This window comes from Catharus ustulatus, chromosome 1 (assembly GCF_009819885.2).
Source record: "Catharus ustulatus isolate bCatUst1 chromosome 1, bCatUst1.pri.v2, whole genome shotgun sequence".
Taxonomy (NCBI): domain Eukaryota; kingdom Metazoa; phylum Chordata; class Aves; order Passeriformes; family Turdidae; genus Catharus; species Catharus ustulatus.
In genome coordinates, this window is record NC_046221.1 from 73,983,978 (window position 1) to 74,008,181 (window position 24,204).

The 24,204-nt window shown below is 44.1% G+C and overlaps 2 protein-coding genes across 5 annotated transcripts in view; both read right to left on the reverse strand.

Annotated features, from left to right (window-relative positions):
• TNFRSF11A (TNF receptor superfamily member 11a) overlaps positions 1–11,630 on the reverse strand; it is a 28,896-nt gene extending 17,266 nt beyond the window's left edge. Inside the window, exons 1-2 of one of the 2 annotated variants that reach the window (XM_033080778.2) lie at positions 11,357–11,630; positions 10,469–10,672 (exon numbers count right to left, since the gene is read on the reverse strand). In XM_033080778.2, the coding sequence (XP_032936669.1) occupies positions 10,469–10,531 (63 nt within the window). In that variant the 5' untranslated portion in view covers positions 10,532–10,672; positions 11,357–11,630. The remainder of the gene's footprint in view (positions 1–10,468; positions 10,673–11,356) is intronic. The other variant, XM_033080770.2, reaches the window with a different exon arrangement.
• Positions 11,631–18,429: 6,799 nt separating this feature from the next.
• RELCH (RAB11 binding and LisH domain, coiled-coil and HEAT repeat containing) overlaps positions 18,430–24,204 on the reverse strand; it is an 81,280-nt gene continuing 75,505 nt past the window's right edge. For all 3 annotated transcript variants that reach the window (XM_033059221.2, XM_033059227.1, XM_033059213.1), the window contains one exon: positions 18,430–20,230. In XM_033059221.2, the coding sequence (XP_032915112.1) occupies positions 20,110–20,230 (121 nt within the window). In that variant the 3' untranslated portion in view covers positions 18,430–20,109. The remainder of the gene's footprint in view (positions 20,231–24,204) is intronic.

A 24,204-nucleotide genomic window follows, 5' to 3' on the forward strand; every position in this document is an offset into this window, starting at 1 on the left:
AGGAAAGCTGGGCCAGCCTGGCAGCTGAGCAGTGACACAGCTCAGTGATCCCTGCACTTGAAAGAACTCATTTTCTGTAATGCACTTCAGGCAAAAATACTGAAATGGCCAGCAAAGGGTTGAGGTGATGATGTGGAACCAAGCACAAAGAGTGTCTTGAGCAATTGATTCTCTACCCAGCCATCTGCAAAGGTAGAAGTCGTGGTGACCCCAAAAGCAGGTCCAGTCACTTGCTTTTTGTTACAGAATGTCTTCTTCCTCGTTTGCCCCTGTTTAATAGTTCCTCTTTAGACAAAAAGACTAAAAAAATTACTGAAGTGTCAAACAAGGGCAAAGTCATCCTTTTTACGGAAGGATATGCAAATCTCCTAAGGAGTATTCAGTTAAAAGGTCTGGAGTAATTTCTGAGAATCACTGCTCCGCCTGAGGAGAGCAGCAAGGCCCAGCTGGTGAAGGGAGCAGGCTAATTGCTCAGCCACCTTTTGGACATTATTTTATACCACCAGACTTTAGGACACGATGAGGGCTGTTGTTATGGAATAGCTCACAGCTGCATTAAACCTATGCTCTGTGTCAATAAGCAGCCTCTTCTGTGACTGTGTCCTTCCCCTTTTCACACAAGCCAAGGCTTTCATAAAGCTGCAATACTCCCTCTTTTGATTTATGCCCAGTGGTGCAAAGAGAAGGTTTTCAGCACCTCTGGGCTAACTCTCCTGTGAAGGTGAGGCATTCTAGCCTGGTATGGACTGGCTGGACCTGCTGAGCATGAAAGCTGGGACAAAAGTGGACAGGAAGGGAAACCAGAGCAACCTGAAGTTTTCTTATGGTGGGAGCCAAGCTCAAACAGTTTTGGTAACACAGCTCTGTCAACGTCAGGCTATTCCATGTTAATCCCTCTGCCAAGCAGAGGTGTCTATCTCAAGCCGTATATTAAGTTCCTTTGGAGGATGAGAAGTACTTGTGCTGCTGGCAGCGCAATGACCTGATGCTTCACCATCACCAGCACATTCCTGCCAATGTGTCCTTCTGAGACAGGGAAGTGCAATTCATTCGCAGATGAGGAACTTGCACTAGGAGGCCATCTGGCTTTACAGAGGTGACAGGAAACCAGACCAAGTCTCCCAAAGCTCAAGTTTGCTCCGTAACCCCTGGAACATCCTTCCTCTCCTCGGATGCCGGCCTGTGGGTCGGAGTGATTTGGACACCACCAAGCTCTTATCTAGAGAGAGAAAGTGCCAACTTCCTCTGAAGCACTTAAATGAGATAAAACCCAGCCTGGTATTCCTTTAATGCTCTTGCTACTGACGAAGCTGCTCATTAAATCCCACCACCATGTGCAAATAAGTGCTTCAGAGAGCTCTAGGTAACCTGTGCAAGTTTAATTCGTCACTTCCAAAGTACCCAGATTTCCACCAGTTCCTAAAAAACAGGCAGCTTTCCCATTTGATCAGTATTACTTCAGAACAAGTATATCTAACAGGGGAAGAAGCCAGGGGGAAAAAGACAAATGTCCTCCAGGCCTGGCAGATCCAGTTTGATAAAGCACACCAACACCTGCTTATCTTTAAGCACATGATTAGCACAACAGTCTTCTTTGGAAAAACAGGCAAGCTTACATCTAGGTTTGCAGAAAGGTTGTGTTTTGGTGTTGAGCCGCAGACAGATTTTTCAGCTTTGGGTTTGGGCTTTTTCTTGCTTATTTATTGAAAAGGACACTAAGAAAGAGCGTGCTTGTGCTTTTGGGGTTGGAGAACATTGATGACAGCACTACAAAGCACCACTGTGTTACTCACACCTTAAAAAAACACACACACAGGTGCTTCTGAAGGGGAGAACCAGCAGCATTCAGACTCCTATCTGCAGGCTTAAGCAAGTATTTATTCTTTGTGTCCTTGAGCAATCAGAAGGCAGCAGAAGCTGTGTGTCATGGATGTTAAACTTACTCTTCTTGCTCTTCACATTTCAGAAAAGATAGAGTTGCCTAGGCCTCTTTCCTTTAAAAAAAAAATCTGGAAGAACAAGGTCGGGGGTTTCCACTCTCTTTTTCCCATGACACTTTTGAACAAGAACCTGAGGATTGCTCATTAGCGATAATCCCAGTTTTGCAAAAATTGAGATGTAAAGAGACACGTCAAGGGCTAACTGTCTTTTAAGATGACACCTTCTTGGTCAGTGTAGCTGTTTCTGGAGAGCATTCAAGTAATCTGTCATCATTTCACTGAGCAAAGCACATTTTTTTCTCATTTATTATTACAGCATCAAAGTACCTATGGGAAAGAAAACTATGGTCTGTCCCGCCTTGCACACACCACTTCTTCTTTATACTTCGGAGCCCAGGTTTATTCAAGCCACTTGCTTTTGAGGTCTTTAGACTTGCCTGCTATAAAACTGAAAAAAATCTGTGGATTTAGGGTTTTATTACTCTTCTTCACCAGGAGTGAGGTTTGAGCAATGTTTCCTGAACTGAAGTAGCCCCTGCAAGCACAGCTAAAATGGCCTCTGCAGTTGCCTGCTGCTGCTTCTTCAAATATGAGCAGCTGTCTCTCCCCTCACAGGTACCAACTGTGCCCACAGCCTTGCAGCCTCCTACCTGATTTGGGTCAGCAGTATGGCTAACCAGACCCCAGATTTCTTCAGCTCATTGCCAGTTTCAGAGGCTTGCCTAAAAATCATTTAAGAGTAAAAACAGAATCTGGTTCTTGATGGGCGCTGCTCTGTGGCTGGTGCTGCCAGGCACTCCGTTGAGGCACGTAATAGTAACAACTCTGGAAAATTTTACAGCTGTGGGTGTACAGGGGAAAGAGGAGTCCTGTGTTAAAGACTTAATCATAATCACATTGCTTGCAACAGTTCCTTCATGGACAATCTTTACTGTTGATAAAAACTAAATCAAAGCAGCACCCAAGTCACAGCTTTGCAATTCCAGTTATTTGCTTGAAGGCCTGTAATTCATCACAAAAATCTTAGCTTGTGAATGAAATGCTTTTGGTGATGTCAACTTTCCAGTGACCAGTAAACCACATCATAGAACTACCGCTACCACGTGGTAAAATAGAGCCGGGAAATGGCAACAGCTTTAACTAAATATTATTTCACTTTTAAAAATAGGTCCTTAAAACCCTGCTAGAGCCTGAATGCCTGAAGAGGCCAGAAAGAGCATGAGGGATAAAATCAATAGTGAAGAGGTGAAGAGAAAACTGTAACGTGTGGCCAAGACTTGGGCAAATGGTGTCAAAAGTTCTGTCCTGCCTATTCCCCTTGTCCCTCTGTTCCAGCGTGCAGCCAAAAGCAAACACCTGAGAAACTGGTGCTGCTCCACCAGTGGGAAGGAGCATTCCTCAATCTCGAGCCCACCAGAGCTATTTCTGGCCAGCAGCTACGCAAAAGAGAAGTGCTGCACTGACGGCTCTCACGGTGGGGTGGGGGCAGGCAGAGAGGAACCTCAGGTATATCAGATATATCAGATGGGAGACGACAGAGGTGAGAGATGGCAGGGCTGAAACAGTGACTGACTGAAGCTGTGAATCAGCCAGCCTGCTTCTACGGGCTGAAGATTTGCTATCACGTGCACAACATTTGTCATTCAGAGACAAAGTCATCTCCACACCGCAGCCAGAGGGGCACACTTAACATTTTCACTGCCTGGGCAGTCAGCAGAGCCTGCACATTGCCTACACACTGCTGCAAAACTTCATGCTTTAACCCACAGCCACGGCAATTCAAGGACTAGCAGCTACTAGGTAGAATACTCTGAAGGTGAATCAGAGAATAAAGAACCCAAAAGCTAACCAAACCTAAATATTTAACAAACAGGCTTGACAGCAAGACCAACAGTCCATAACAAGCAGAAATAAAGACTGCTAATACCTAGGTGTCCTTGTGGTAAGGCCTGCAGAGGCAAATCTCCTCTAGATTAAACAGGTGTGAGAGCAGTGCTCCAAAGGAGTTTAGTAGCCTTACCATTGCAGGTACAATCTCAATGACTCATCATGAGTAACCCTACACCCATTCATGCTTAACTAAAAAAAAAAAAAAATAAAAAAAAAAAAAATAAAAAAAAAAATAAAGCCACAATGATTTAGGGGGAGCTTGCTCCTCTTGCATTTTAGTTCAGCAGATCATTTTCCTATGCTTCATCAGCTGAAGTTGAGTCTTAATGAAGAAATGACCATGACAGGTTTCTTGGGATGGATGCCAGATGAGAAGTCCAATGGGGCCTTTCTATGCTTGAAACTGTATATTTATGTGCCCTTTCCTTCCAGCACACCCTCAGAGTAGAATGCAATATATTAATCTCTTACAATGTGAGATGAGATCCCACAATCCTAGCCGAGCAGCTGGGCAGAATGAGAAAGCTTGTAGAAGAGAGGAAGCTTACTTTCACCACCTGATGCTCTGCTTTGGCTTCCCTCTCCTGGAATTTAGCATTGCCCATGGAACACCTGCAGAATACTCTGCAGGTAGAAACGTGAAGGGCAGTGGTGGGGCTGCAGCCCTGGCTTGGAGTGATGGCTGCCTGGGGGGATGCATGTAACACCCACAGACCATTGTGCTTCGGTGTGAGTTAGAGGGAGGACTGCATGACTGTGTCTGCACCTCCTCCATTGTGAAGAAATTGCTGCCTTCATTAAAAGGCTCAGGACTGGGCTGGGAATGATCAATTCACTCTTTAGGTGTCATCACGAGGAACCAGCTCTGCCAGTGACTGCGGCCAGTAATGTCTATGGAAATATTCTGCCCTGATTTGTAGAGGCTCTGGCTGCTTTCCATAAGCAGGCTGTTTTACAACATGTGGTACTGCAGACGAGAGTTTTTCTTCCTGTGAGATCAGATTAAAGGAACCATCTCATCCTTGCTACCAAACAATGCAAAGTTACAGGAGAATATGTTGCTCATAAGGCAAAACTCTTCGCTGTGGCAAAATAATGCACTCGAAATAGATTTCCTTGTGTGCTACATAAGCAATTTTAGGACTTCATATGAACCTAGTTGCACATTTTTCCCTATCTGTATTTCTGCATTCCAGATTAATGGGTTGCCTAACAAAACTTCACAGTATTTTTATTTCCATGCAAGATTCTTTTCTTTTCCCTCCACTTTGACCACTGACTAAATATATTCTGCACCCATCTGCAGTCACAAATGTTGTTCTTTGTCATTCTTGAACAGACCCTATATACTTTTTTTTTCTTTTGGAGTACCCACAAAGTGGTGAGGGTGAATGACCTCATTTTTTTCCCCCTCCTTGGCTAATTGGTTCTTGCAGGGTGGATTAAACCGGCCAGCTTGGCTCTTTTACCAAAACACAGCCTTTCCTGGTCTCTTTTATCAAGAGGGGAGGCAGCCAGAGGGTTCTGCAGAGGCTGAGGCAACCCTAGGTCTCAGCTCTCTGCCTGCCCACTGTGCTGCTATCCCTTGCCAGAGCCCCTGCCCCAGACACTCCTTTGGGAATGCTGCAAGGAGGCAGCACAAACACATCTGGCTAAGTGGTGTGGGGAACACACCTCTGCTGTGGGGATGATGCTGGGGTCCTGGGCAGAAGAAGATTCAGAGAACAAGGGTGAGGGTTGGATGCTGCAGCCTACACCGTGGCATCTGGCCAGGGCAACATATCCACTCCCTTCCCGGGCCTGCGCGGGCAGACCTCCCTGGGACTTTGGTGGGAAACAGATGGGGTGCTATCCCAAGGTGATTAATGACTCTTTGGCTTCATTTGCAGTCATGACATCCTGGGCACTGCACAAACATCAAAGAAAGCCATGCCCAGAGAACTCACACCCTGAGATGGCAAACAAAAGAGGTAAGCCCTACACAAAGCAGCTTAGGTGGCTACAGAGGTATGAGACACAAACCAGGATGTCCTGGAGTGCCAGGGTGATGTCAGCACAGCTCCTCCTGCGCAGTGCTAAGCCCTCCAGAAGGCACCCCATCACAACTATGATAGCACACTGCGGTGACACACAGACAGGGACAAATCAGGAAACCTGCTTTCCCCAGTGCCTGCACCAAGTCCAGCTCCCACAGGGCAGACAAAACAGCAGGCTGCCCTGAGTGCCAGCACAGCCAGATTCCCACCTGCAGCCCACCTTGTGACTTCCAGCCATTGCTGTTTGTGGAGTTTTTCTTCTACTGTATGAACTTTGGACAGTTTTCAAAGAAGCGTAAGTCATAAAAAAGGGCAAGTTCTCGCAGGTAGGCTATTGTGTCGCACAGACCAAGGCCTACTCAAGTCCAGAGTGCAACCTGGTTAAACATCACTTAATTTTTATCTTGCATTTATAACACACAAATATTTGCCTTTGCGTTTTCAGCAATAATGAGCCATTCTCAGAGCAGCTGCTTCTCCGTGCAAGCAACACCAGCCAAGGCATCCTTAAAAACAGGCGTGTGTGGCTGCAGCAAATGCCAGTGCTGCCCTGCAAGTTGAGTTTCCATAGAAAGGAAGGGGATAGTCTATGCAAGGAGCAGGGCTGCAGCTGATGGCATGATGAACCAGCTATCTCTGTTTCCCTCTTCCCTCCCGTGTAACTTCAACCAGCTCCCGAAGCAACCATCTCCAAGTGTCCAGCAGCCCGTTGTAGCATGAGGCACAGGGTGGAGGGAGAGCTGGATTTTGTGGTCACAGCATGTGGTGGCAGGAACCCTCCTGGCTCTGGTCACCACAAAGACTTCCTGAAGACCTGGTCACACAGAGAGGAAGTGGGCAGGGAGAAGCAGGAGGACAGCCTTGCAGCAAGCATTGCCCTTTCCCTTCATCTGCGCATGTACCTATTACAGGAGAGTTTCACCGCTTGAACTCCTAGGGGCAGATGGACAAACGCAGCAAAGTGACTCAAGTATGATTCCTCTAAATAGAGTTAGGGTGTAAATGCCAGAGGGCACGACTTTGAGGTTTCCATGATTTTCTATGTCTTAGTTATGCATGCATCCCTTTTACCATCTGCACTGGTTCTTGCCCAGATGTCAAATTACATCCCACTTTTCTGAGCTTAAGGGTAATAGACAGTAATGGGCACTAGAAACAAAAAAGGATCCTTAGAGATATAATTAATCTCTCTGCTTGACCTGTTTCTTGGTTTGTTTTTTTCCCTTCTGGCACAGTATGAAGAAAGTAGATGACATCAGTCAGCACCCTCGAGATGTCTGATACGCTTTGAATTCTACCAACTCGTGAAATGTGGCAAAGGTTTGTTTTGGTCCTTTTGGTGGGAAAGAAGAAATTACATCAGGCAGATGATGCTTAACATGAAAAGAGAAGTGGGACAGATTTCTTAAATTGTGGGTTGATGAAGTTTGCATACATTATACTCTGTTGATATGAGGTGCTGTAGGATTTTTCACATGTTCTGGGGGAAACTGCAAAGCAATGAAAGGCTTGACAGTGTTCCTCAAGGGAGCCATTGATGGAAGGGAAGTTTTACAAATGAACTAACTGAATCACATAGCTTTGAAGCCCATGCTGTTAATGGTAGAATAAATACAGGAGTTTAGATATTGTAGAAGTTTTGCTCTACAGAATGATTCCTTTGGCCCTGATCAGAGAAGGAATAATGGACCAGGAGTGCCCATGGTGTAACACAGTACAGTCATTGTTACACTCTCTTTCCCCCCTCTAGTCATACAGACTGTGCATTTTAGGAAGTTAGAGAAAAATCTGTATTTTGGCCAATTTTTTTCTATATTGCAAAGAATTTCAAATGCTTGCAATGAGCAAACTTTATCTAAGACGTAAATGTTACAGAAGGACAAATGCCACAAAAGGGGACATGAATTTGTGGGGCAACTGATTTACTGCACGTTTGCAAATGCACATTCTCAGAGACTTCGACTCCCATCTGACAGTAACACTGATACTCTTTACTGGTGTTAAACAAGGAAAGGGATGCGACTATTCTGTGCAAAGAAGCTGAGCAGATCATGCCCCAGAAAGCAAAATATCTCTGACAGGTGCCCAAAACAAATCACTTGGAAAGATCATCTTGTGGCTGAAGCACAAGATAAGCAGGGCTGAGCTCTGCTCCCAGAAGTTCTGTTCTACGTTCGGTGTGTGACCTAGAGCAAGTCACGAATTCTCTGTTCCCATTTCCTCTTTGGTGAAAATGATGACAATGATCATGTCTATTCTCAGCAGAATTATAAGTGAGTATGCAATAACTCACATTTTCAAATGCTTCTCGTTCTTCATAGGAAATGCACTGCAAATATCAGTGTTCGAGCACTATCCCACCCTATTAACCAGTCTAAACGAACACAATCAGAAAAGCCTCAACCCTCCCACAGGTATTCTCACATTTGTTCCATCAGAAAACATCACTCTTCTAAGAAACCACTGCTCAGATCAGTCAGAAGAAATGAAAGGCTATTCCAGAGCAGCACCTCTCTAAACTTGCCTTTCACATGCTCGTAGGTTCTGCTCACTGTTGAAGCCAGAATATTAAATTAATGGGCTCTTTGAAAAATTATGTTTTATTCTTGTCCTTACGCTACAGCTTTCCTGAAGCTTCCTACAATTTTGTGCTGCTACTTGTCCAAATCAACAGCGATGCAAAGTTGCACCCTGAACAAACAGACTCAGAATTAGGCACGTGTTGGATGCAGTGGAAAGATTTTACACATCAGCCCAAAATAAATACAAGTTCCTTGTTCTGTGTCCTGTGAAAGGCTATGAATCAAGAGGTGAGAAATGATGGCTGGCTCCTACATCAGGGTACCTGAAACACGCTGGGAACTGTACCACAGAAATCTGAATTTCCAAGGTTTAGTCAAAAGCTGAGCCAGTTCCAGGTAATGAGGATATTCCAAAGGGAAAAACTGCACTAAACCCAAATGGCTCCAGAAGGAAGCAGACATGTAATGGCTAGTGACCTGAAGTAGAGACACGAAGAGTGTGGAGGTCTGCTCTTCCTGCTGCATTGATCAGTCCTGAGCACCAGGGCAGGAAAAAGGAGAGACGCAGAGGATACAGAGGGACAGGACAAACCATCTGAAAGTGATGATGCAAAAGTTACTTTTGAAATGTGCAGGCTCATTCACATACATATGGAGGACACCTGGAAAGCAGTGATTTGAGAGAAGCCTGAGAGTGAGCGTGGACAAAACGAAACGTATGTTTTAGAGTGGGGAAAAAAAGGCCTCTGTGGTTTTAGGCAACATATTTAGGACCAGGGATCCAAAGGAAAGGCTCTCAGGACTGTGCGGTCAGACATTAAATTGTAAGCTGTAGACAGCAGAGGGTTTTCTGTTTTGGTTTGGGTTTTTTATCTTTTTTTTTGAAGCTGCACCTTGCTCTTAGGGAACCCAGCCACGGCCCGGTTACACTCCCATGTTAAGGGAAGCACTTAAAGTTATATAACCTTACCAAGAATAATGAGACACAGAAAAATACCAGAAGTTCAGATGAAAGAAATACAAAAGGCAACGAGGTTGCCAAGCATTGATTAATGGAGGAAATAAAGTGTAAATAAAGGGTAACATGGTATTTGTAAATCCTGCCAGTCTAGAAGAGTCTAAATAACCAGACGGCAGAAGGAAAACTTTCAAGCTGTATAATTAGAAAGAGCAAAGCAAGCTTCTACTGATGTAAATTGCTGGAGGAAACGCAATGTACGCCATTCACAAGGCAGAGCAAGAGCTGGCTGTAGCAAATGGTCTTTCCGACAGCAGGGGAAGACCAGCCACGATCCCAAGTGTACCACGCTGACCAGCAGCCACCTGGAATCGCGGAGAGCTGCGACCAGAGCACGCTGTGTTTGCAAACAACCACAGAGCCAAAGCCCGTCAGAGGAAAGGGCTGCCCTTTGGGGCGGCTGACCTGGCACGGGGTTCGGGTTCCTGGCTCTGCCATGAGCAGCACATCAACCTCCAAGCGAGCTATGCGGCCGCTCCGAGCCTCAGCCTCCCACTCGTGGACCTGGGGTCACAAGGCCGTCCCACGTCCCGGGGCTGCCAACATTCGGGATGGCGGGGTGGCCTGGGCGTGAGGGACCTCATCCCGGGGGGAAGCTGGACCTGGGCTGCGAAAACCCCGCGTCCCACGGCAGAGGGACAAGGGTGCCCACGCTCTCGAATAAATCTGTTCGGTAGGGTGGAGTCTGCCTTATTTTTACTCTACATGCAAATTAAATCCCTCAACAACCTCACTGCAAATATTTTCTGGTTTCTCACACCCTGCCCTGGGCAGAAGCAGGCTGTTTTCCCTGCAGATCCCCTGGCTTCCTTTGCAACTTTGGGTTTGGACTACTTTGATTTTACAGAAGCGAGAGAAGCTTATGAGTTGCTGGGATAAAAACAAAACCAAAACCCAAACAAGCAGAGCGGAGGCAAGGCAGGCGAAGCTGCTCTGCCCAGCCCCGCGGGATGCTCCGTCCGCCGATCGCCCCGAGCAGCGGGACGGGCAAACCCCAACCCTACGGGAGGGATGAGGGATGCGGCACCCACCTCCCCCTCCGCCTAAGGCTCCCAGCCTTACCTGTTTGCCAGCGGCAGCGAGGCACAGGAGAAGGAGCCAGCAGCCTCCTGACGGGACGGGCATGTCTGGCTGTCCGTCTCTGCCTCCTCCTCCTCCAGCGGCCGAAGGGAAACTAGATCCTTCCAGCCAAGCCCCCGCGCCCCGGCAGCGCAGCGAGCCACATTTGAGCTGACTACTTCTCTTTCTTCCTTTCCTTCCTCTCAGCTACACGAGGGGAGAAGAGAGAAGAAGAAGAAGAGAAAGAAAAAAAAAAAAAAAAAAAAAGGGCGCCTGGCTGTAGTTCCCACACCATTTCCTCAGCCTTGACATACAGGGCTTTTTTTTTTTTTTTTCCCTTACTTCTTGTCCCTCCCTTTCCTTTCTCCACCCCTTTTTACAAGAAATTTAGTCATCAAGCCCACGTCCCTCCTCCGGCCGGTGGGGATTGCATTCCCGGCCAGTTCTCGGCAGGGCTATGCATCCACCTGCCCCCGCCTGTGCGCCCTCCCGTTCCAGCCCCCAGCACCTTCCCTCGCTGTCATCTCCCCTGGAATTGCCGCCCTCTCCTCACGGCCCCGGCTATCGCCTGTCACTGTCAGAGGACATCTTGGGCCTCAGGCGGCCTCGCACCTCGCCCTCGCCGGGCTTGCCCCCAGCACCTTCCCTCACTGTGTCATCTCCCCTGGAATTGCTGCCCTCCCCTCACGCCTGTCACTGCCGGAGGACATCTTGGGCCTCAGGCGGCCTCACACCTCGCCCCCCGCCCTGAGCCTGCTCCCAGCTCTGAGGAAAGCTCCTGTCCCGTCCCTTCCCGTGCCATATCCCCTCTCGGTGCCCGCGCTACATGTGGGTGCCAGCCTCGGCGTTCTGGCTCCGCTCGAGGTCCCCCTCCCTTCCCCCTCCACGTACTTCAGCTGATGTCGGGAGCTGGCGGATGGGATTGCTGCCAAGAGGGGAAGAAAAGCGGAAGATGTGCTTTGGGAGCTCTTCCAAACCACTCCACGCCGTGCACGGGGCCAATCCCTGCGACCTGACTCGGAACGCTGCACGATGGCCTGCTGACCCCCGAAAGAGCCTCCAGCGCCAGTCCTGGGCAGCCGCCCTGCCTGCAGCCCCGTAGCTGTGGCTGGTGGCGTGCCAGCACGGCCGCGATGTCCCTGTCCCACAAAGGGACAGGAATCCTCTCTGCTGCAGCACGACAGGGTCGGGATATTGACACAGGCTGAGGATCCAGCAGAGCTGACCCTGTGGACACAAAACCTGCCCTCCTGTGCTCACGTGCTGAGAAATTAGCTTGGGAGCATGTTCCTGGCTTAGGCAAAGAAGGAAGTTGTTCTTTCACTTATGTATTTAGAGATAACCCTTGACCAGGAAAAAAACTAGAGTTTCTCTGTGTTTTCAAATAAATAAATACATTCAAACACAAAATATGAAGAGAATATGAAAAACTCAGGCTTCCTCGGTGGTGCTGTTGTCTGATTTCTGCTCAGAGGAATGATAAACTCAGGACAGAAACAGCTGCTGAGCTTTTTTCCTGTAGCTAGTGGAGGGCCTGCCTGCACAGCAAAATGAAGCTGTGACCTTCACTTCACCCCTGCATAGTTTCCAGAGACCATAAAGCCTTTTAAATCTTCCTAAAGTTGCTTGACCCCCCGCCCCGTGTCCTCAGCTTGAGCATGTGTGCTCAAGCAGGTCCTGCTGGCCTCCTTCCTGTGCCTGGTCTCTGACACCACGTGGCTGTTTGGGCACTGGTGGCTCCTAGCCACGTTTGATGCTGCACAGTGGGCTGTGGCTCAAAGAAACACTGCGTGATGTGCCTGGCTTAGGGCCAGCGGCTGCTCCGCATGCCCTCACTCTTCCAGAGGTGACTGTGCAGAGATCATGCTGATGGGTTTCAGCAAGCCATCGAGCATGTCAGAACCCTGTCACCTTGAGGGGTCAGGGTCTCACCACACTTGGGCTGGACAGGCTGCTGGTCTGGAACAGGATTGAGTTGGGAATGAGGAGCAGGAGGGATGGGCACAGCACCCAGCTTGCCTGGTAGGCAACAAATGCAAAGCCGGTGCTTTGCAAGGTAAGGTGTGACACGTGGGAAAGTGTGTGCCTGGCTGCTAGCAGCTGTGTTAGTCCTGGTTGGTCCTGGAGGGAGCCCACTGAGAGGGAGGGACAGCACCGGGGTGAGAACCTTCTGCCGGAGCCTCATCCACCCATTGCTGAAAACATGCAGCTCTGTGCCAGCCAGGATGTTTTAAAATGTTTGTGTTTATAGTACAAGGAAATGTTTCTTTTTAAACAGAACAGTCTGTTAAGTCTCTTCCCCTTTTCACATTTAGCACAACACCAAGGCTATAGGCTGTGTTTATTTACCAGCTGCTTGTTGTAACCACAGATTTGCAAGATCAAACTCACACTCTCACGAGCAGTTAGATGTGTTATCAGCTTTCTCTGAAGGTGTCAAGTGAAGACTTTGAAGGCGTCGAGTAAAGCCAAGCTCTGTGCTGCTCAGTGGAGCTCCAGATCAGTCAGTATTGCGTATCAACTCAATTACTTGTGCATTCTCACTCCTGATCCTGTCTGAAATATTTCTTGTTTTGGGCTGAAATTTCTCATTTTCTACCACTATGTGAAAACAGCCTTTTTTTGAAAGCTCAGACATTTTCCTCTGAGTTAAATTTTATGTTTCTGAGCCAAAACCCACAGAAGCCACTACTGGGTGCTTTACAGTCTTAATTATGGATTGCAGTAGATTGTTAAAAAGTAAAATGTGAATGTTATAAAATATGAGCCGGGGAATATGTAGCACTGTCAATTCTCTCATACTTATCACATATATCATTCTATGTAGCACAAATAAAATATAAACATTTATACCAAAACTGGCTTGTCCACCTGTTCTAGAATTTTTTTTTTTCTCTTACAGAACATTATTTTGTCAACTACCTTTGCAAAGCGCCTGTTTTGAATAAAACCAAAATTTTTGAAATATTAAGGTTTCAAACTTAATGGTGACATTTGGGTGCCTCTTGTTTCTGTTCACCACTGTGGCACACAAGCATAAACTGGACCAGCCTTTGGGAAGCTCTTATGAGAGGTGGAAAACCCTGTGCAGCCTTAGAGGTGTGACAGAATGAAAATAATACCTTGGATAATTCCAGGATCCCTTCTTTGGTGATGCCTGCCATGGAAAACAAACCATGAGCCCAGCTGACCGCTTAGCAGGGCTGCGGTCAGTATGGATCTCTTCTTCCTTCCTAGAGAGAGAAAAGTGGGTATTACCTGCTAAACACTATTCTAAAAGAAGCACATCAATGTAACACTGCAAATTTTGTAGCTATGTGAAAAACTCCTCTTTTACAGGAGCTTGAATAAATGGCAACTCACTCCCAGCCAATATCTGAATTTGTCTCCCATCTTTCCAAAACTTTCAACCCAAAAAAGCAAAGGTCAGGAATGCTTTGGTGGATATACCAGGGCATCTGAGCAGCACCTGTATACTCATGTTCATGTCCCCAGCTGTTCCTTCATTTTATCCATGCCACTGAACTCCCCTTACCTGTGCATGGACACCAACACCTTGTGATACCCCCTTTCCACAGGAGGGAGAACCAGGAGACTCTCTGTTAAATCCAGTTTTCAAAGTGATGTGATGGAAACTTGGGCAGAGAAGCAACACTGAAAGGCAGATGGTTGCACCCTGGGAAACCTTTCCACATGTGCAGGAAGGCTGTGAAGGCATTCCCTTGCCTCTCACATGCTGTTGAGGGATAGAGGATGAGATGAAGGGTTTTGATTGATCACGATCAATTATTTCCTTTCAGCATGTCACAAAGGTTATTTGCGGTTTCAGTCTATGTTCTAAATACAGGTTTTGTAAATATGAGCATCTGCCTCTCAGCAGGTGAGCAAGAAAGGCAGTGCAGTGCTAAGTTAGAGCTCTAGGAAAGATCCCTCTAAATCAGGGGGATGCCTTGCAGGGCAGATGAGTCGCAGCGCAGCTTCTGGAGTACCAGCAATCCATGTGTGCCATGGGGCCAGGGAGAGAGGCTGCCTTCAGCTGCTTCACCACCCACTGAGGGAGTGAGCCCTACCGTATGACCCAGCATGTGGAGCTTTCTACACCTGGAGAAAAAACGTAGAAAAATATCTGCACATTTTAGCACAGGAGGCTCTACTTTTATTTACTTAGTTATTTATTAACTCTAGCTATTAATCAATTTTAAAGATTAAATCTATTATTTACAAAAAAACCCAAGCCATACACAAAATCATGTTTTCAACTTGAAACTGTTTTCTTCCTGTGAAAGGCAAATTTCCATAGCATTCTTTTGCCCAGTCTCCTTGAAATTTTCAAACACACAAATATTTCCCATGACAGAGCAACTATAATAAAGCTCCTTAGTCACACTGGTTGGTTTACACAACACACCTTTTACAATCCCACAAAAATGTACCACAGATAAATGCCTGTCCGAAAACCTCAAGTCCACAGCATTCAAAAGAAAAACGCTCTCAACCACCCACCGCTAGGACGTCAGATATTCGAAGTACGTGCAAGCAGACACTGAGCTGATAGGTTATCACCAGCCACTGTGGCAACTGCTATGCCTGCACACTCCAGGGAGGAAATACAAAGTCATGGGGAATTTTAAACTTTGATGTTTCTAAGGTGCCTGTCGACTTGAGTCATGTATTCATCCTTGGGACAAGAGCAATATTGGCATGGCCTGGGGAGCTTGCTCTGCCCAGGATAGTCCTCAAGCCCTGGAGATGAGTCTTTAAGGCTGGCTAACACCAACCAGCAGAGGGACTGAGACCCTAACTCCTTTGCAACACCCAGAGCTCCCCAGAGCTATCCTGCCATTTTATCTAACAGCACTCTTAATGATCCCAAACTCTTTTGAAATTCACCTGATTGAGATGACTCAGATCAATGGACTGCATTCATGTGTCAGCAAGGGATTAAACCTAAGTGAACCCTTATTGCCTATTAAACATTGCAGCTGCTTCTTCCCCACTTCCCTTCCCTTGCAGGGTATTTAAAGGGAAGGTGCAAATGCCTGACAGAACGACTCACATGATCCTACAAGGCACATGCTCTGCTACAGCTGCTGTCACTTCAGCAGGGCTCCACTCTACTGCCTCCATCTCCTGAAGAGGCCTCTCAGGTGTTGTGGAATGGGAAAAAATTCTGTGAAAAGTGCAGGGCAAGGAGCAGCAGCACAAGGTCATGGTCACAATACTTTTGGGAATGGTAATATTCAAATATACAGCAAACAGCCCTATTTGCAAACAGTATTTAAATGGTAGAACAAACAGCCCTTTGCTTCTGTGGGATGGTGAAGTCAAGAGGGTGCAGACCAGCCTGACATGGGGTGACTGAGGGAGGCAGTGGCAAGCACATGCAATCCCAGTGCTGGGAAAGGAACCAGACTGACAAATGCCATGGTGTTGGTCCTTGATACCAAGTGGTGAGTCACTGTTTCAAGTCACTGACTTCTGCAGTATAACTGCTCATTCTCAGAAGTTTCTAGGAAATGGAAATCTTCAGCCTAACAAAGTCTTTCACCAAACTGTGTGATGGATGTTCAAGCTCAGCATGTAGTGCAGATGCCTCCAAAGATAGAGGCTGTTTACCACTGACTTGCTAGTTACTAACTCTGTAAGCAGAATCATATTTTCCTACAGCTTACCTGTATGGATGAAAACTGGCCAGTATTAAACTTAAGGAAACCTTAAAACAGCTTCTAAGCTAAACCTTAGAAACAGCTTCTCTGGAAAAAGATTACTCATTCATGGTTACTCATCTGGATTAGTTAACACATGATATATCAGTGTACATCATTGACATCCAGGACCTGAGAGCTTTATTCAACAACCACACTCTTCTGGGCCTTTGTCGACCAATTTTATAGTCTAAACCAAATTAGCAATGGATCCTAAGGTATTTACTAGAAACATTAGTCAAATGCACTTGGAAAACCAGTGAATCAGTTTCCTTGAAATCTTGTTGCCTTCACTGCTGTTATTCATCAGTACTTACATTTGATGCAGGAATGTTTGAGAGTACATCTTGGATCAGTGCCATGCCAATCAGTTTGCTGTATCAATATGTCAGTGACGTTCTGCTCCATGAACTTGTGCTGGTACTTTATGGTTTACTTAAATATCATCATCAGTAAGTTCCATGTGGGAGATTACATAAAACATTTGAAATGCATTATACCCACCTTCATAAATGCACTAAAATATAGAGCCACTGACTCCTGGAACAGAGAAATGCCATTAACAGTGTCGCAACAGAGAGAGTAGAAATATCCCACAAATCTACTTTTCTGCAGAATCTTTTTGAATCATATTATCATCCCTATGTAGCAATGAATTCCCACAATATATCGCAAAAACTCCTCCTTTTTCTTCACAATAGATGTTTTTCATGGACAATTTTTCATCTTTCAATCCATAAGCTTCCTCACCTTCTCTAGCCCCAAATCCATTCAAACTCTGCTTTTAGTTTTCTTAACCAGAATATACTTTCAAGTACAGTAATAGCAGGATTGTTTTTCTTTTTGGTGCAGAAGGGGAGTAGGAAGAGACTGACAGGAGAAGACTGAGCAGCTTTTCTTACAGAGCTCCCTTTATTCACCTTGCTTAGAAGATACAAAAAGAGTAATTTGCCTAATTTAGAGTTCTAGAAAACAATCTCTTTCAGACCAAAATGTAGGCATATCAGTTAGCCTTATGCTTAATCTACAGAAAACACATATTGAGGCAGCCAGGTACCTTCAGCCCGCTGATCACTTTTGTTTAAGAATAAAGGAGTCAGTATTTTAAATAAAGATACTAAGATTTCATCTGAATTTCACTAGGGGCAGCATGAGACCTTTAGCATTTAAAGCTAAGAAGCTGAAGAAGTTAAGACAATGCCAATAAAGCAGACACTTACGTTTTTTACAGAATCCTTACTCAGGCACAGCCATAAGCAATTGAAGACAACCCTTAGGGGATGAACTGCTTTCTTTTAAACCCAGAAGGCTCACTTATTTGGAATAGTAACAGGAAAGGTGGGGGGGGGGTGGGGTGAAGTGAATTTAGAAGATTTTGGTAATTCTTCTTATTAAATGTGTATCTCTTTTAATTTCTAGTCCTGAGTGCTACAGTGCCATAGTTAGGAGGAATAATCAGAAAAAAACCCAATATCACCAAGCTCCCCCCACAGACCAACTTCTTGCAATCCTGAAAGTCTGTTCGTATTTGAAAACTAATAAACACTTTCAAAAACTCCCACAACCAACATACACTAACAGAGACCTGAAACTTTGGAGGCAAAACTCCTGAAGAACCTGCATTGGAAGTTTGATGCCTATACAGTAATTTTTTCACCTCAGTAGTTACTGTGCTGGTCTGCTTGGGATCCTCACTCAAATTCCTACAACTGTTGTGAAGTAGAACCCCGAGTAGCAAAGGCTACACACTTTTCAAGGGACTGGAGAGACTGGACCTATTGCCCTATGGGGGTAAAGATGCTGCATTCTCCACAGTTAACTTGCTGTAAGAGTTTTTCGGCTCGTGTGAATTCACAAGTTTTCCAAACAGTACATGAAGTTCAGTGTAGGTGAGCAGCCACTCTCACAGGCAGCTGCCCTGCTTTAGAAAACAAATGGAACTATTTAAGTTTCATGACTACAAAGCTGTCTCTGGCACTGCAACTGCTCAAGAAGTCAGAAAAGAGGAGGGAAAAAATTCCAAAACAAAACTGTGGCACAGGAGACATAGGAGAAGAGGAGGCCCTGCATGAAAATGGCAGTAAAGCCACAGGTCTAGGAGCCAAGCATACAGATAAGGAAATTGAGCAAATTCAGTCTACCACCTGCTATGTAAAAAGAGTTAAGGCTAAACAATTTCCGTGCATTAGACGTCTCTCCTGTAACAGCTCTATTGATGTAATTATCTTTTTCAGAGAAGAGCAGAAGTAACAAGACAAGGCAGGTATACAAAACTTTTTATTGACAACAGAACAATAGAGAGGAACGTCACCACTTCCCATTCCTCAGGAATGTGTCTTCATTTCACAGTCAGTCTGCTAAAAGCATACTTTCATGGTAAGGAGCAACATGAAGGTGTGGAGCTGTCTGTAACCTCCAGAAAAATGTTCCATCAGTGCAGTGCCAGGGGACTGATGGTATGCACATGAGCAGCAGGCCCTGTCACAGCACAAACATGGCAGGAACAGTGAATGCAGAGCCAACAGGCACAGACAAGAAGCAGTCAGAAGCCTCAAGTTATCTCCATTATCTCCATCTAAGGGTGATACCTGACCTGTTATTCCATCCATGCTCGGTTTCAGGAGGGAATACTTTATTCCCTTGCTCTTTTTTGGTTTCCCTGTCCTCAAAGACACCCATACTATCAGCTGAATGGTACTGTGTCAGAGAATGTCTGAGCTTTTACATTTTGCTACCTCATATCAGTTCATGCATGCACTTGATTTTACTTTCAGAAGCTTACATATTGACACAAAGAAGGGCTGAAAAAAGTGCTGCATAAGAAAAAAAGGATTTAATTGCTAATGCTTTCTTGCTAACAAAAATATTTGGTAGTTGAATATAGTCCCTGTAATGTCATTTTCAAAGTAGTATGAAAGAAGTCTACTTAACATTTTAAAGAAACTGCACATCCAACTCAGCATAATCTCAAATACTCCAAAATAAAATTTGAACCGAAATTCAATCTAAACAACAAAATATCTTTAATTTTCACAGTCCACAGAACTGCACACTGAGTGCAAGATGAAAGCTGTCACTCTCCTGCATAAAGTTTCCTCTGCCTGCAGAACTGTACTGGGGAGCCTGTGTGGTAGCTTACACATTTATTAGCATTTACTCATCATGTTTTCCCTTTACTTAATGGATGTGCCTGTGGATGTGTAGACTTGTAAAGTGCTTTAAAATAAGACAAAAACCCCTACAAAAGAAAAAAATCCCTCAAAAAAAACACATAGATGTGAGAATTTTATCTGAAGGACTTTGTACAGCATTTACAATGTCAGCATAAAGCATGTGAAACATGAGCATTCCCTGCAGACTGATGCAGTACAAGCAGTCTCATACATTAGATACTGCAATTCCTCTGGATTCAAGATGCACAATACTTACAAAAACAACCCTAGAAGCAGACAAATGCTGGTGGCTCTTCCTCTTCTTTTTAGAAACATAATTAAAAAATCTGCATTACTCTTTCATAATTTAAATACATAAGTAATCTCCACTTTTATTACCTCATGACAATGACTTCAAATTTACATTATTTTAAGTACCGTCAGAATAGTTCCATGTATAATACAGATATTTGCTGATATCCTGTCAGAAAATAAAAAAACCCAAAACTTTCCACTATATATAAAAAAAAAATTATGCTGGAAAGACAAGAACACAGAACAGGGACTTGGTACAGACTATGATTTCAGTTTTATATCAACCACAGTTAACCCAAAATTAACAGATACACAGCGATATTCAAAAGCAGTGCAAATATCTTTGGAGGTTAGAATAAAATTATACTACAAGAACATAAGACAGAAGAAATTAAAAGGCAAGTACTTCAAGTACAGGAACCAGTCTCTGTGAGGTCCACCTTAGTGTTAGCTGGGAGTTCCTTTTCCCATCTTACTTCTTCCTCTGGAACACATTAGCCAACATTGCACCTGATGTAGTCAGCTGGCCCATTTTGTTCAAAAACTTGGTCTTTGTATCTTCACTCACCAGGCTCGCTGCAATTGACATCGAGCTAGGAAAGAAAAACATTTAGTGACATAAGATTACAAACTAAAAAGAACATTATGTTGTTATTTATTAAGCAACTAAATTGTCTTTTTATTTCAGAGGTTTCAACAAAAAAGACCAGTCTGTCAAGAATTGAAAACCCATCACTACCTAGTCCATATATACACTGTTAAATTTATTATAATGTGCTCACAGTGCCTGTGAAAACGGTAAAATATTTTTGTGCACACTTTTAGTACTTTTGGATGTCACCACATTATCTTTTGCTACCTATTGGGGAATTGCTGTAGTGACAAATACCTCTGTGAAAGACTGTCTTTGCCTTCTCACCAGAAATGTCAATCCTTACATTTATTTAGTATAAGTTCAACAATATTAGTTCAGACACAGACCTTTCTAACCCAAGTGACCCGCCTCCAACAGTGACATTAGCAGACATGTAGAGATGAGCAAAAGCAAGGTAAGTACAAAACAGTGACCTCTCTCCTTAATTTTCAACTCTTTATTTTCCAACTACTTCCACTTAATCAGAGTTAAAAATTGGTGAGGACTGTCAACCTAGTAACTCTAAATAGATCTTTGTTTTTTAATTAATTACTTGATCAGCTTTTTCCTTTGATATCCTTAAATTTCTTGCAAACCCCATCCTGAGTCCTACTGGGTCAGCCCCTCGCTGGTAAGGAGTTTCTCGTTCTGGTTGTTGTGAATGTGGCTCCTGTTACCTATGCTTGGATGTTCCTGCTTGAGACATACTAGATAGGACAATGGAGAGTTCATAGGCTTCCTACAAACTGGACTGGAAGGAGAAATCCAATCAATGCTGAAGCTAGGGATGCTAAGCTTTGAATAATACATTAAGAAATTATCCCTATTATGTGAAATTAACAGATTTTATTTTAATTAACAACATATCAGTGAACTCAACTTCAGATATATATAACTGTGAAGCACAGTAGGAGTCATCTGTCTCAAGACAACAAATGTACATAGCAGGAATATTAACAAATATTCTGTATTTCCTATATTTGTAGTCAAAATGACAAGTGTTTTTCAACAGTGGACAAGGACAGTTTCAGAAAACATTATCAAATAAATTCTCCCTTGTAAACTAGCGTGGACTCTGCATTCCAAAATTATAGCTAAGACCACAAAATCTCTCTTACTGGCAAGGGCCAGATTCCAGGAACTGACTTTGCAGTCTGAAAAGTTATAAACAGTTCTGTTAGACACACTTGCATCAAGGAGATCAAACTGAAATTAACTCTGAATTGTTTCAGCAGAACTTGAATGATTTCTTCAAATATAGAAGGGATGCACCCAGTACTTTCTCCCATTTCACACCACAAAAAAAAGGTGCTTAGCAATAATGATTTCTGGTTCTTTTAAAAGTACCTTAAAAATAAAAGAGAAGCTTCTCCCTAAAGCTGTACTAAGAATTTGCAAATAGTTTATAATTAAACTTTTAAAGTAAAATATTTATTTCAGGCACAATCACGTAGCCAGACATCTTTGGCTTGATTAAACATCTCCAGCCAGCTAATGAATCACATATTTCCAGCTGATAAAACTCAGCAGGGAAATTACTGCTACAGTAAGATGGATGGCTTATGCAATTTTTCTTTGATTTCATGATAAAGCAAGGGCATATAAATTACAGTTTACACTCACTATCAGCTAAGTTAAGGACAAGAAGCTATCTCACTCTCTGAAATACCCTGGAGTTGTGAATATGTATGAAAACTTATTCGGGAAATACTGTACATTCCAAGCATTAGCAGCATTAAGAAAGCCTGCTCACTTCAGAAAAGAAAGCCTAGCAACTGGAGACAAATGTGTAGTTTTAAACAAACTGTACTTTCATTAGCCTCATGATCCTGAATAAGATTCAAGAAAACAAGGTGTTCCATTGCTTCTTGGAACATTAAAGGAATATCAGCCATCTGATGTCAAAAACTAAAAAGTAACAACTGCAGAACCTAGAAGTTCATGTTTTCTAATACTAAAGAAATACTGTAAAGAGAAAAATAATCCACAGCATCCTGCATATTTAAAATTTTGAATATGCCTGCAAAGTACTTCCATTACTGTGCAAACTGAATATTTAAACATAGCAAAAATTAATATGAAATCAAATAATTTGAGTCTCACATCTTTAAAAAGTACAGTAATTTCACGATTACAAGCCGCACTGACTATAAGCCACATCTCCGGGTGTCGGCAACATTTCGTTCTTTGTCCATACACAAGCCGCACCCAATTATAAGCCGCTCTGTCATTCACAGCGAGGACCCATGTGCAACAAAGTTGCCAAATAGTAACAGAATTGTGGGATCGCAGGGATTACTGGCTCGGCTCGGGTCGTGCAAGGCACGGGGCTGCCAACGGGGCAAAGTGGCCCAGCTTGGTGGGGTTGCTTGGGGCCGGCCACCACTGCTGCCGGGCTCACTCGCCCCAACTCGGCGCTGCCCCGCGGTGGCAGGAGGGGACGGAGCCCGCCGGCACCCACGGCAGGAGGGGAAGGAACCTGCCTGCTCCTGTGGCACCAGTGGCAGGCAGGGGTGGGAGCCCCCACCTCCCTCCCCCCACCCCGTGCTGCCAGCATGGAGTCCGGCTGCACCCGCTGCGCAACAGAGTAACCAATTTGTAACAATCGCGTAATGCCAGGTTTTACTGGCAGGTGCTCGGCTCGGCACCCTGGCTGGTACTTCCGGGGTTGGAAATTTCAGAAAATTTTTCACATATTAGCTGCTCCTGTGTGTAAGTTGCATTTCCGGGGTGGGAGCAAAATTTTAGTCAAAATGGTGCGGCTTGTAATCGTGAAATTACTGTAATCAAAGAACCCAACAAAGCAATAGCATATCTTGTTTGAAACAGTAGTTGCATTTATTTATTATTTAAAAACCAAAACAAAGCCCAACATTTTCCTGGTGTTTAGATGAATCAGATGCTACACATCTACCTGTTTTATGGGGAAGCTCTAGTCCAAAACAAACATTCCTGATGGGCATTTTATAGCAATCAGTCTCTAATGTAAGTTGTTACCCATGACTGAAATACCTTGTTAATTGCTAAAGAAAATGTTTAACATAAGTGGCTATCCCAATATTTAAAAATGCAGAGTTTATCTTCTGAAAAAGCTATTTCTTTGATCCCATATTATTTGACCAACTTTTTCTAACAGCAACGGGGAAAAACAAGATAAGAACATCTGAAGATTGCTTTTTGCACCCATTTTGATTTCTGCATGCATTCCCATGCTGTTAACAAACCCCAGTAATTTATATCCCAGTCACATTTAAATCCTTTGTCAAATATATACTTGTCATTGAAATTAGGAACTGAAATTCGCAAGCACTTAGCAAGAAAACAGAGATATTTATGTATATGAAAAGGTCATTTTTTCAGTGGTAAAATATTTCTTGTTAATTCTGTACAGTACAAGACTGCAACCATAGCCTGATGTTGAATAAGAAAGGGGAAGGCTAATTAAAGAACAAAGGAACAGATTGCAAAGACTTATCCTTTTCATATTTTGGTTTTCAGCAGCTGCATTCTTAAAGAAAATACCCTAGCTGTTGCATGAGGTCTGCATTCATCTCTTTCTGCAATGGCTTAATAGGTCTGACTGTGATTTCAAAGTATTTACTACTAGTAAAGCCTGAACTATTTTATTTGATGCGTGAGAGACTCTCTTTTTCTACTTTACATTTCTCTGTTCAGTTCTGGTACACCTTTCTTGTTTTAATCATTCTCAAACTACCAGTTGCTTCCAGGACTATGGGCAAGCTCTTTCAAGAAGCAAATTCTATCAGTTTGTTACAGATAAAGAAGCACAACATGAATAAGCTTCAGTAATTGTCTCAATTCTCATGACAAAGCCTTGGGACTGAGAACAGATTCTCTTTTCAGGTACCTTCTCACATACATGCTAAGGATTTATTAAGTTACATAATAATCCACAAGAATTTACCTGCAGGC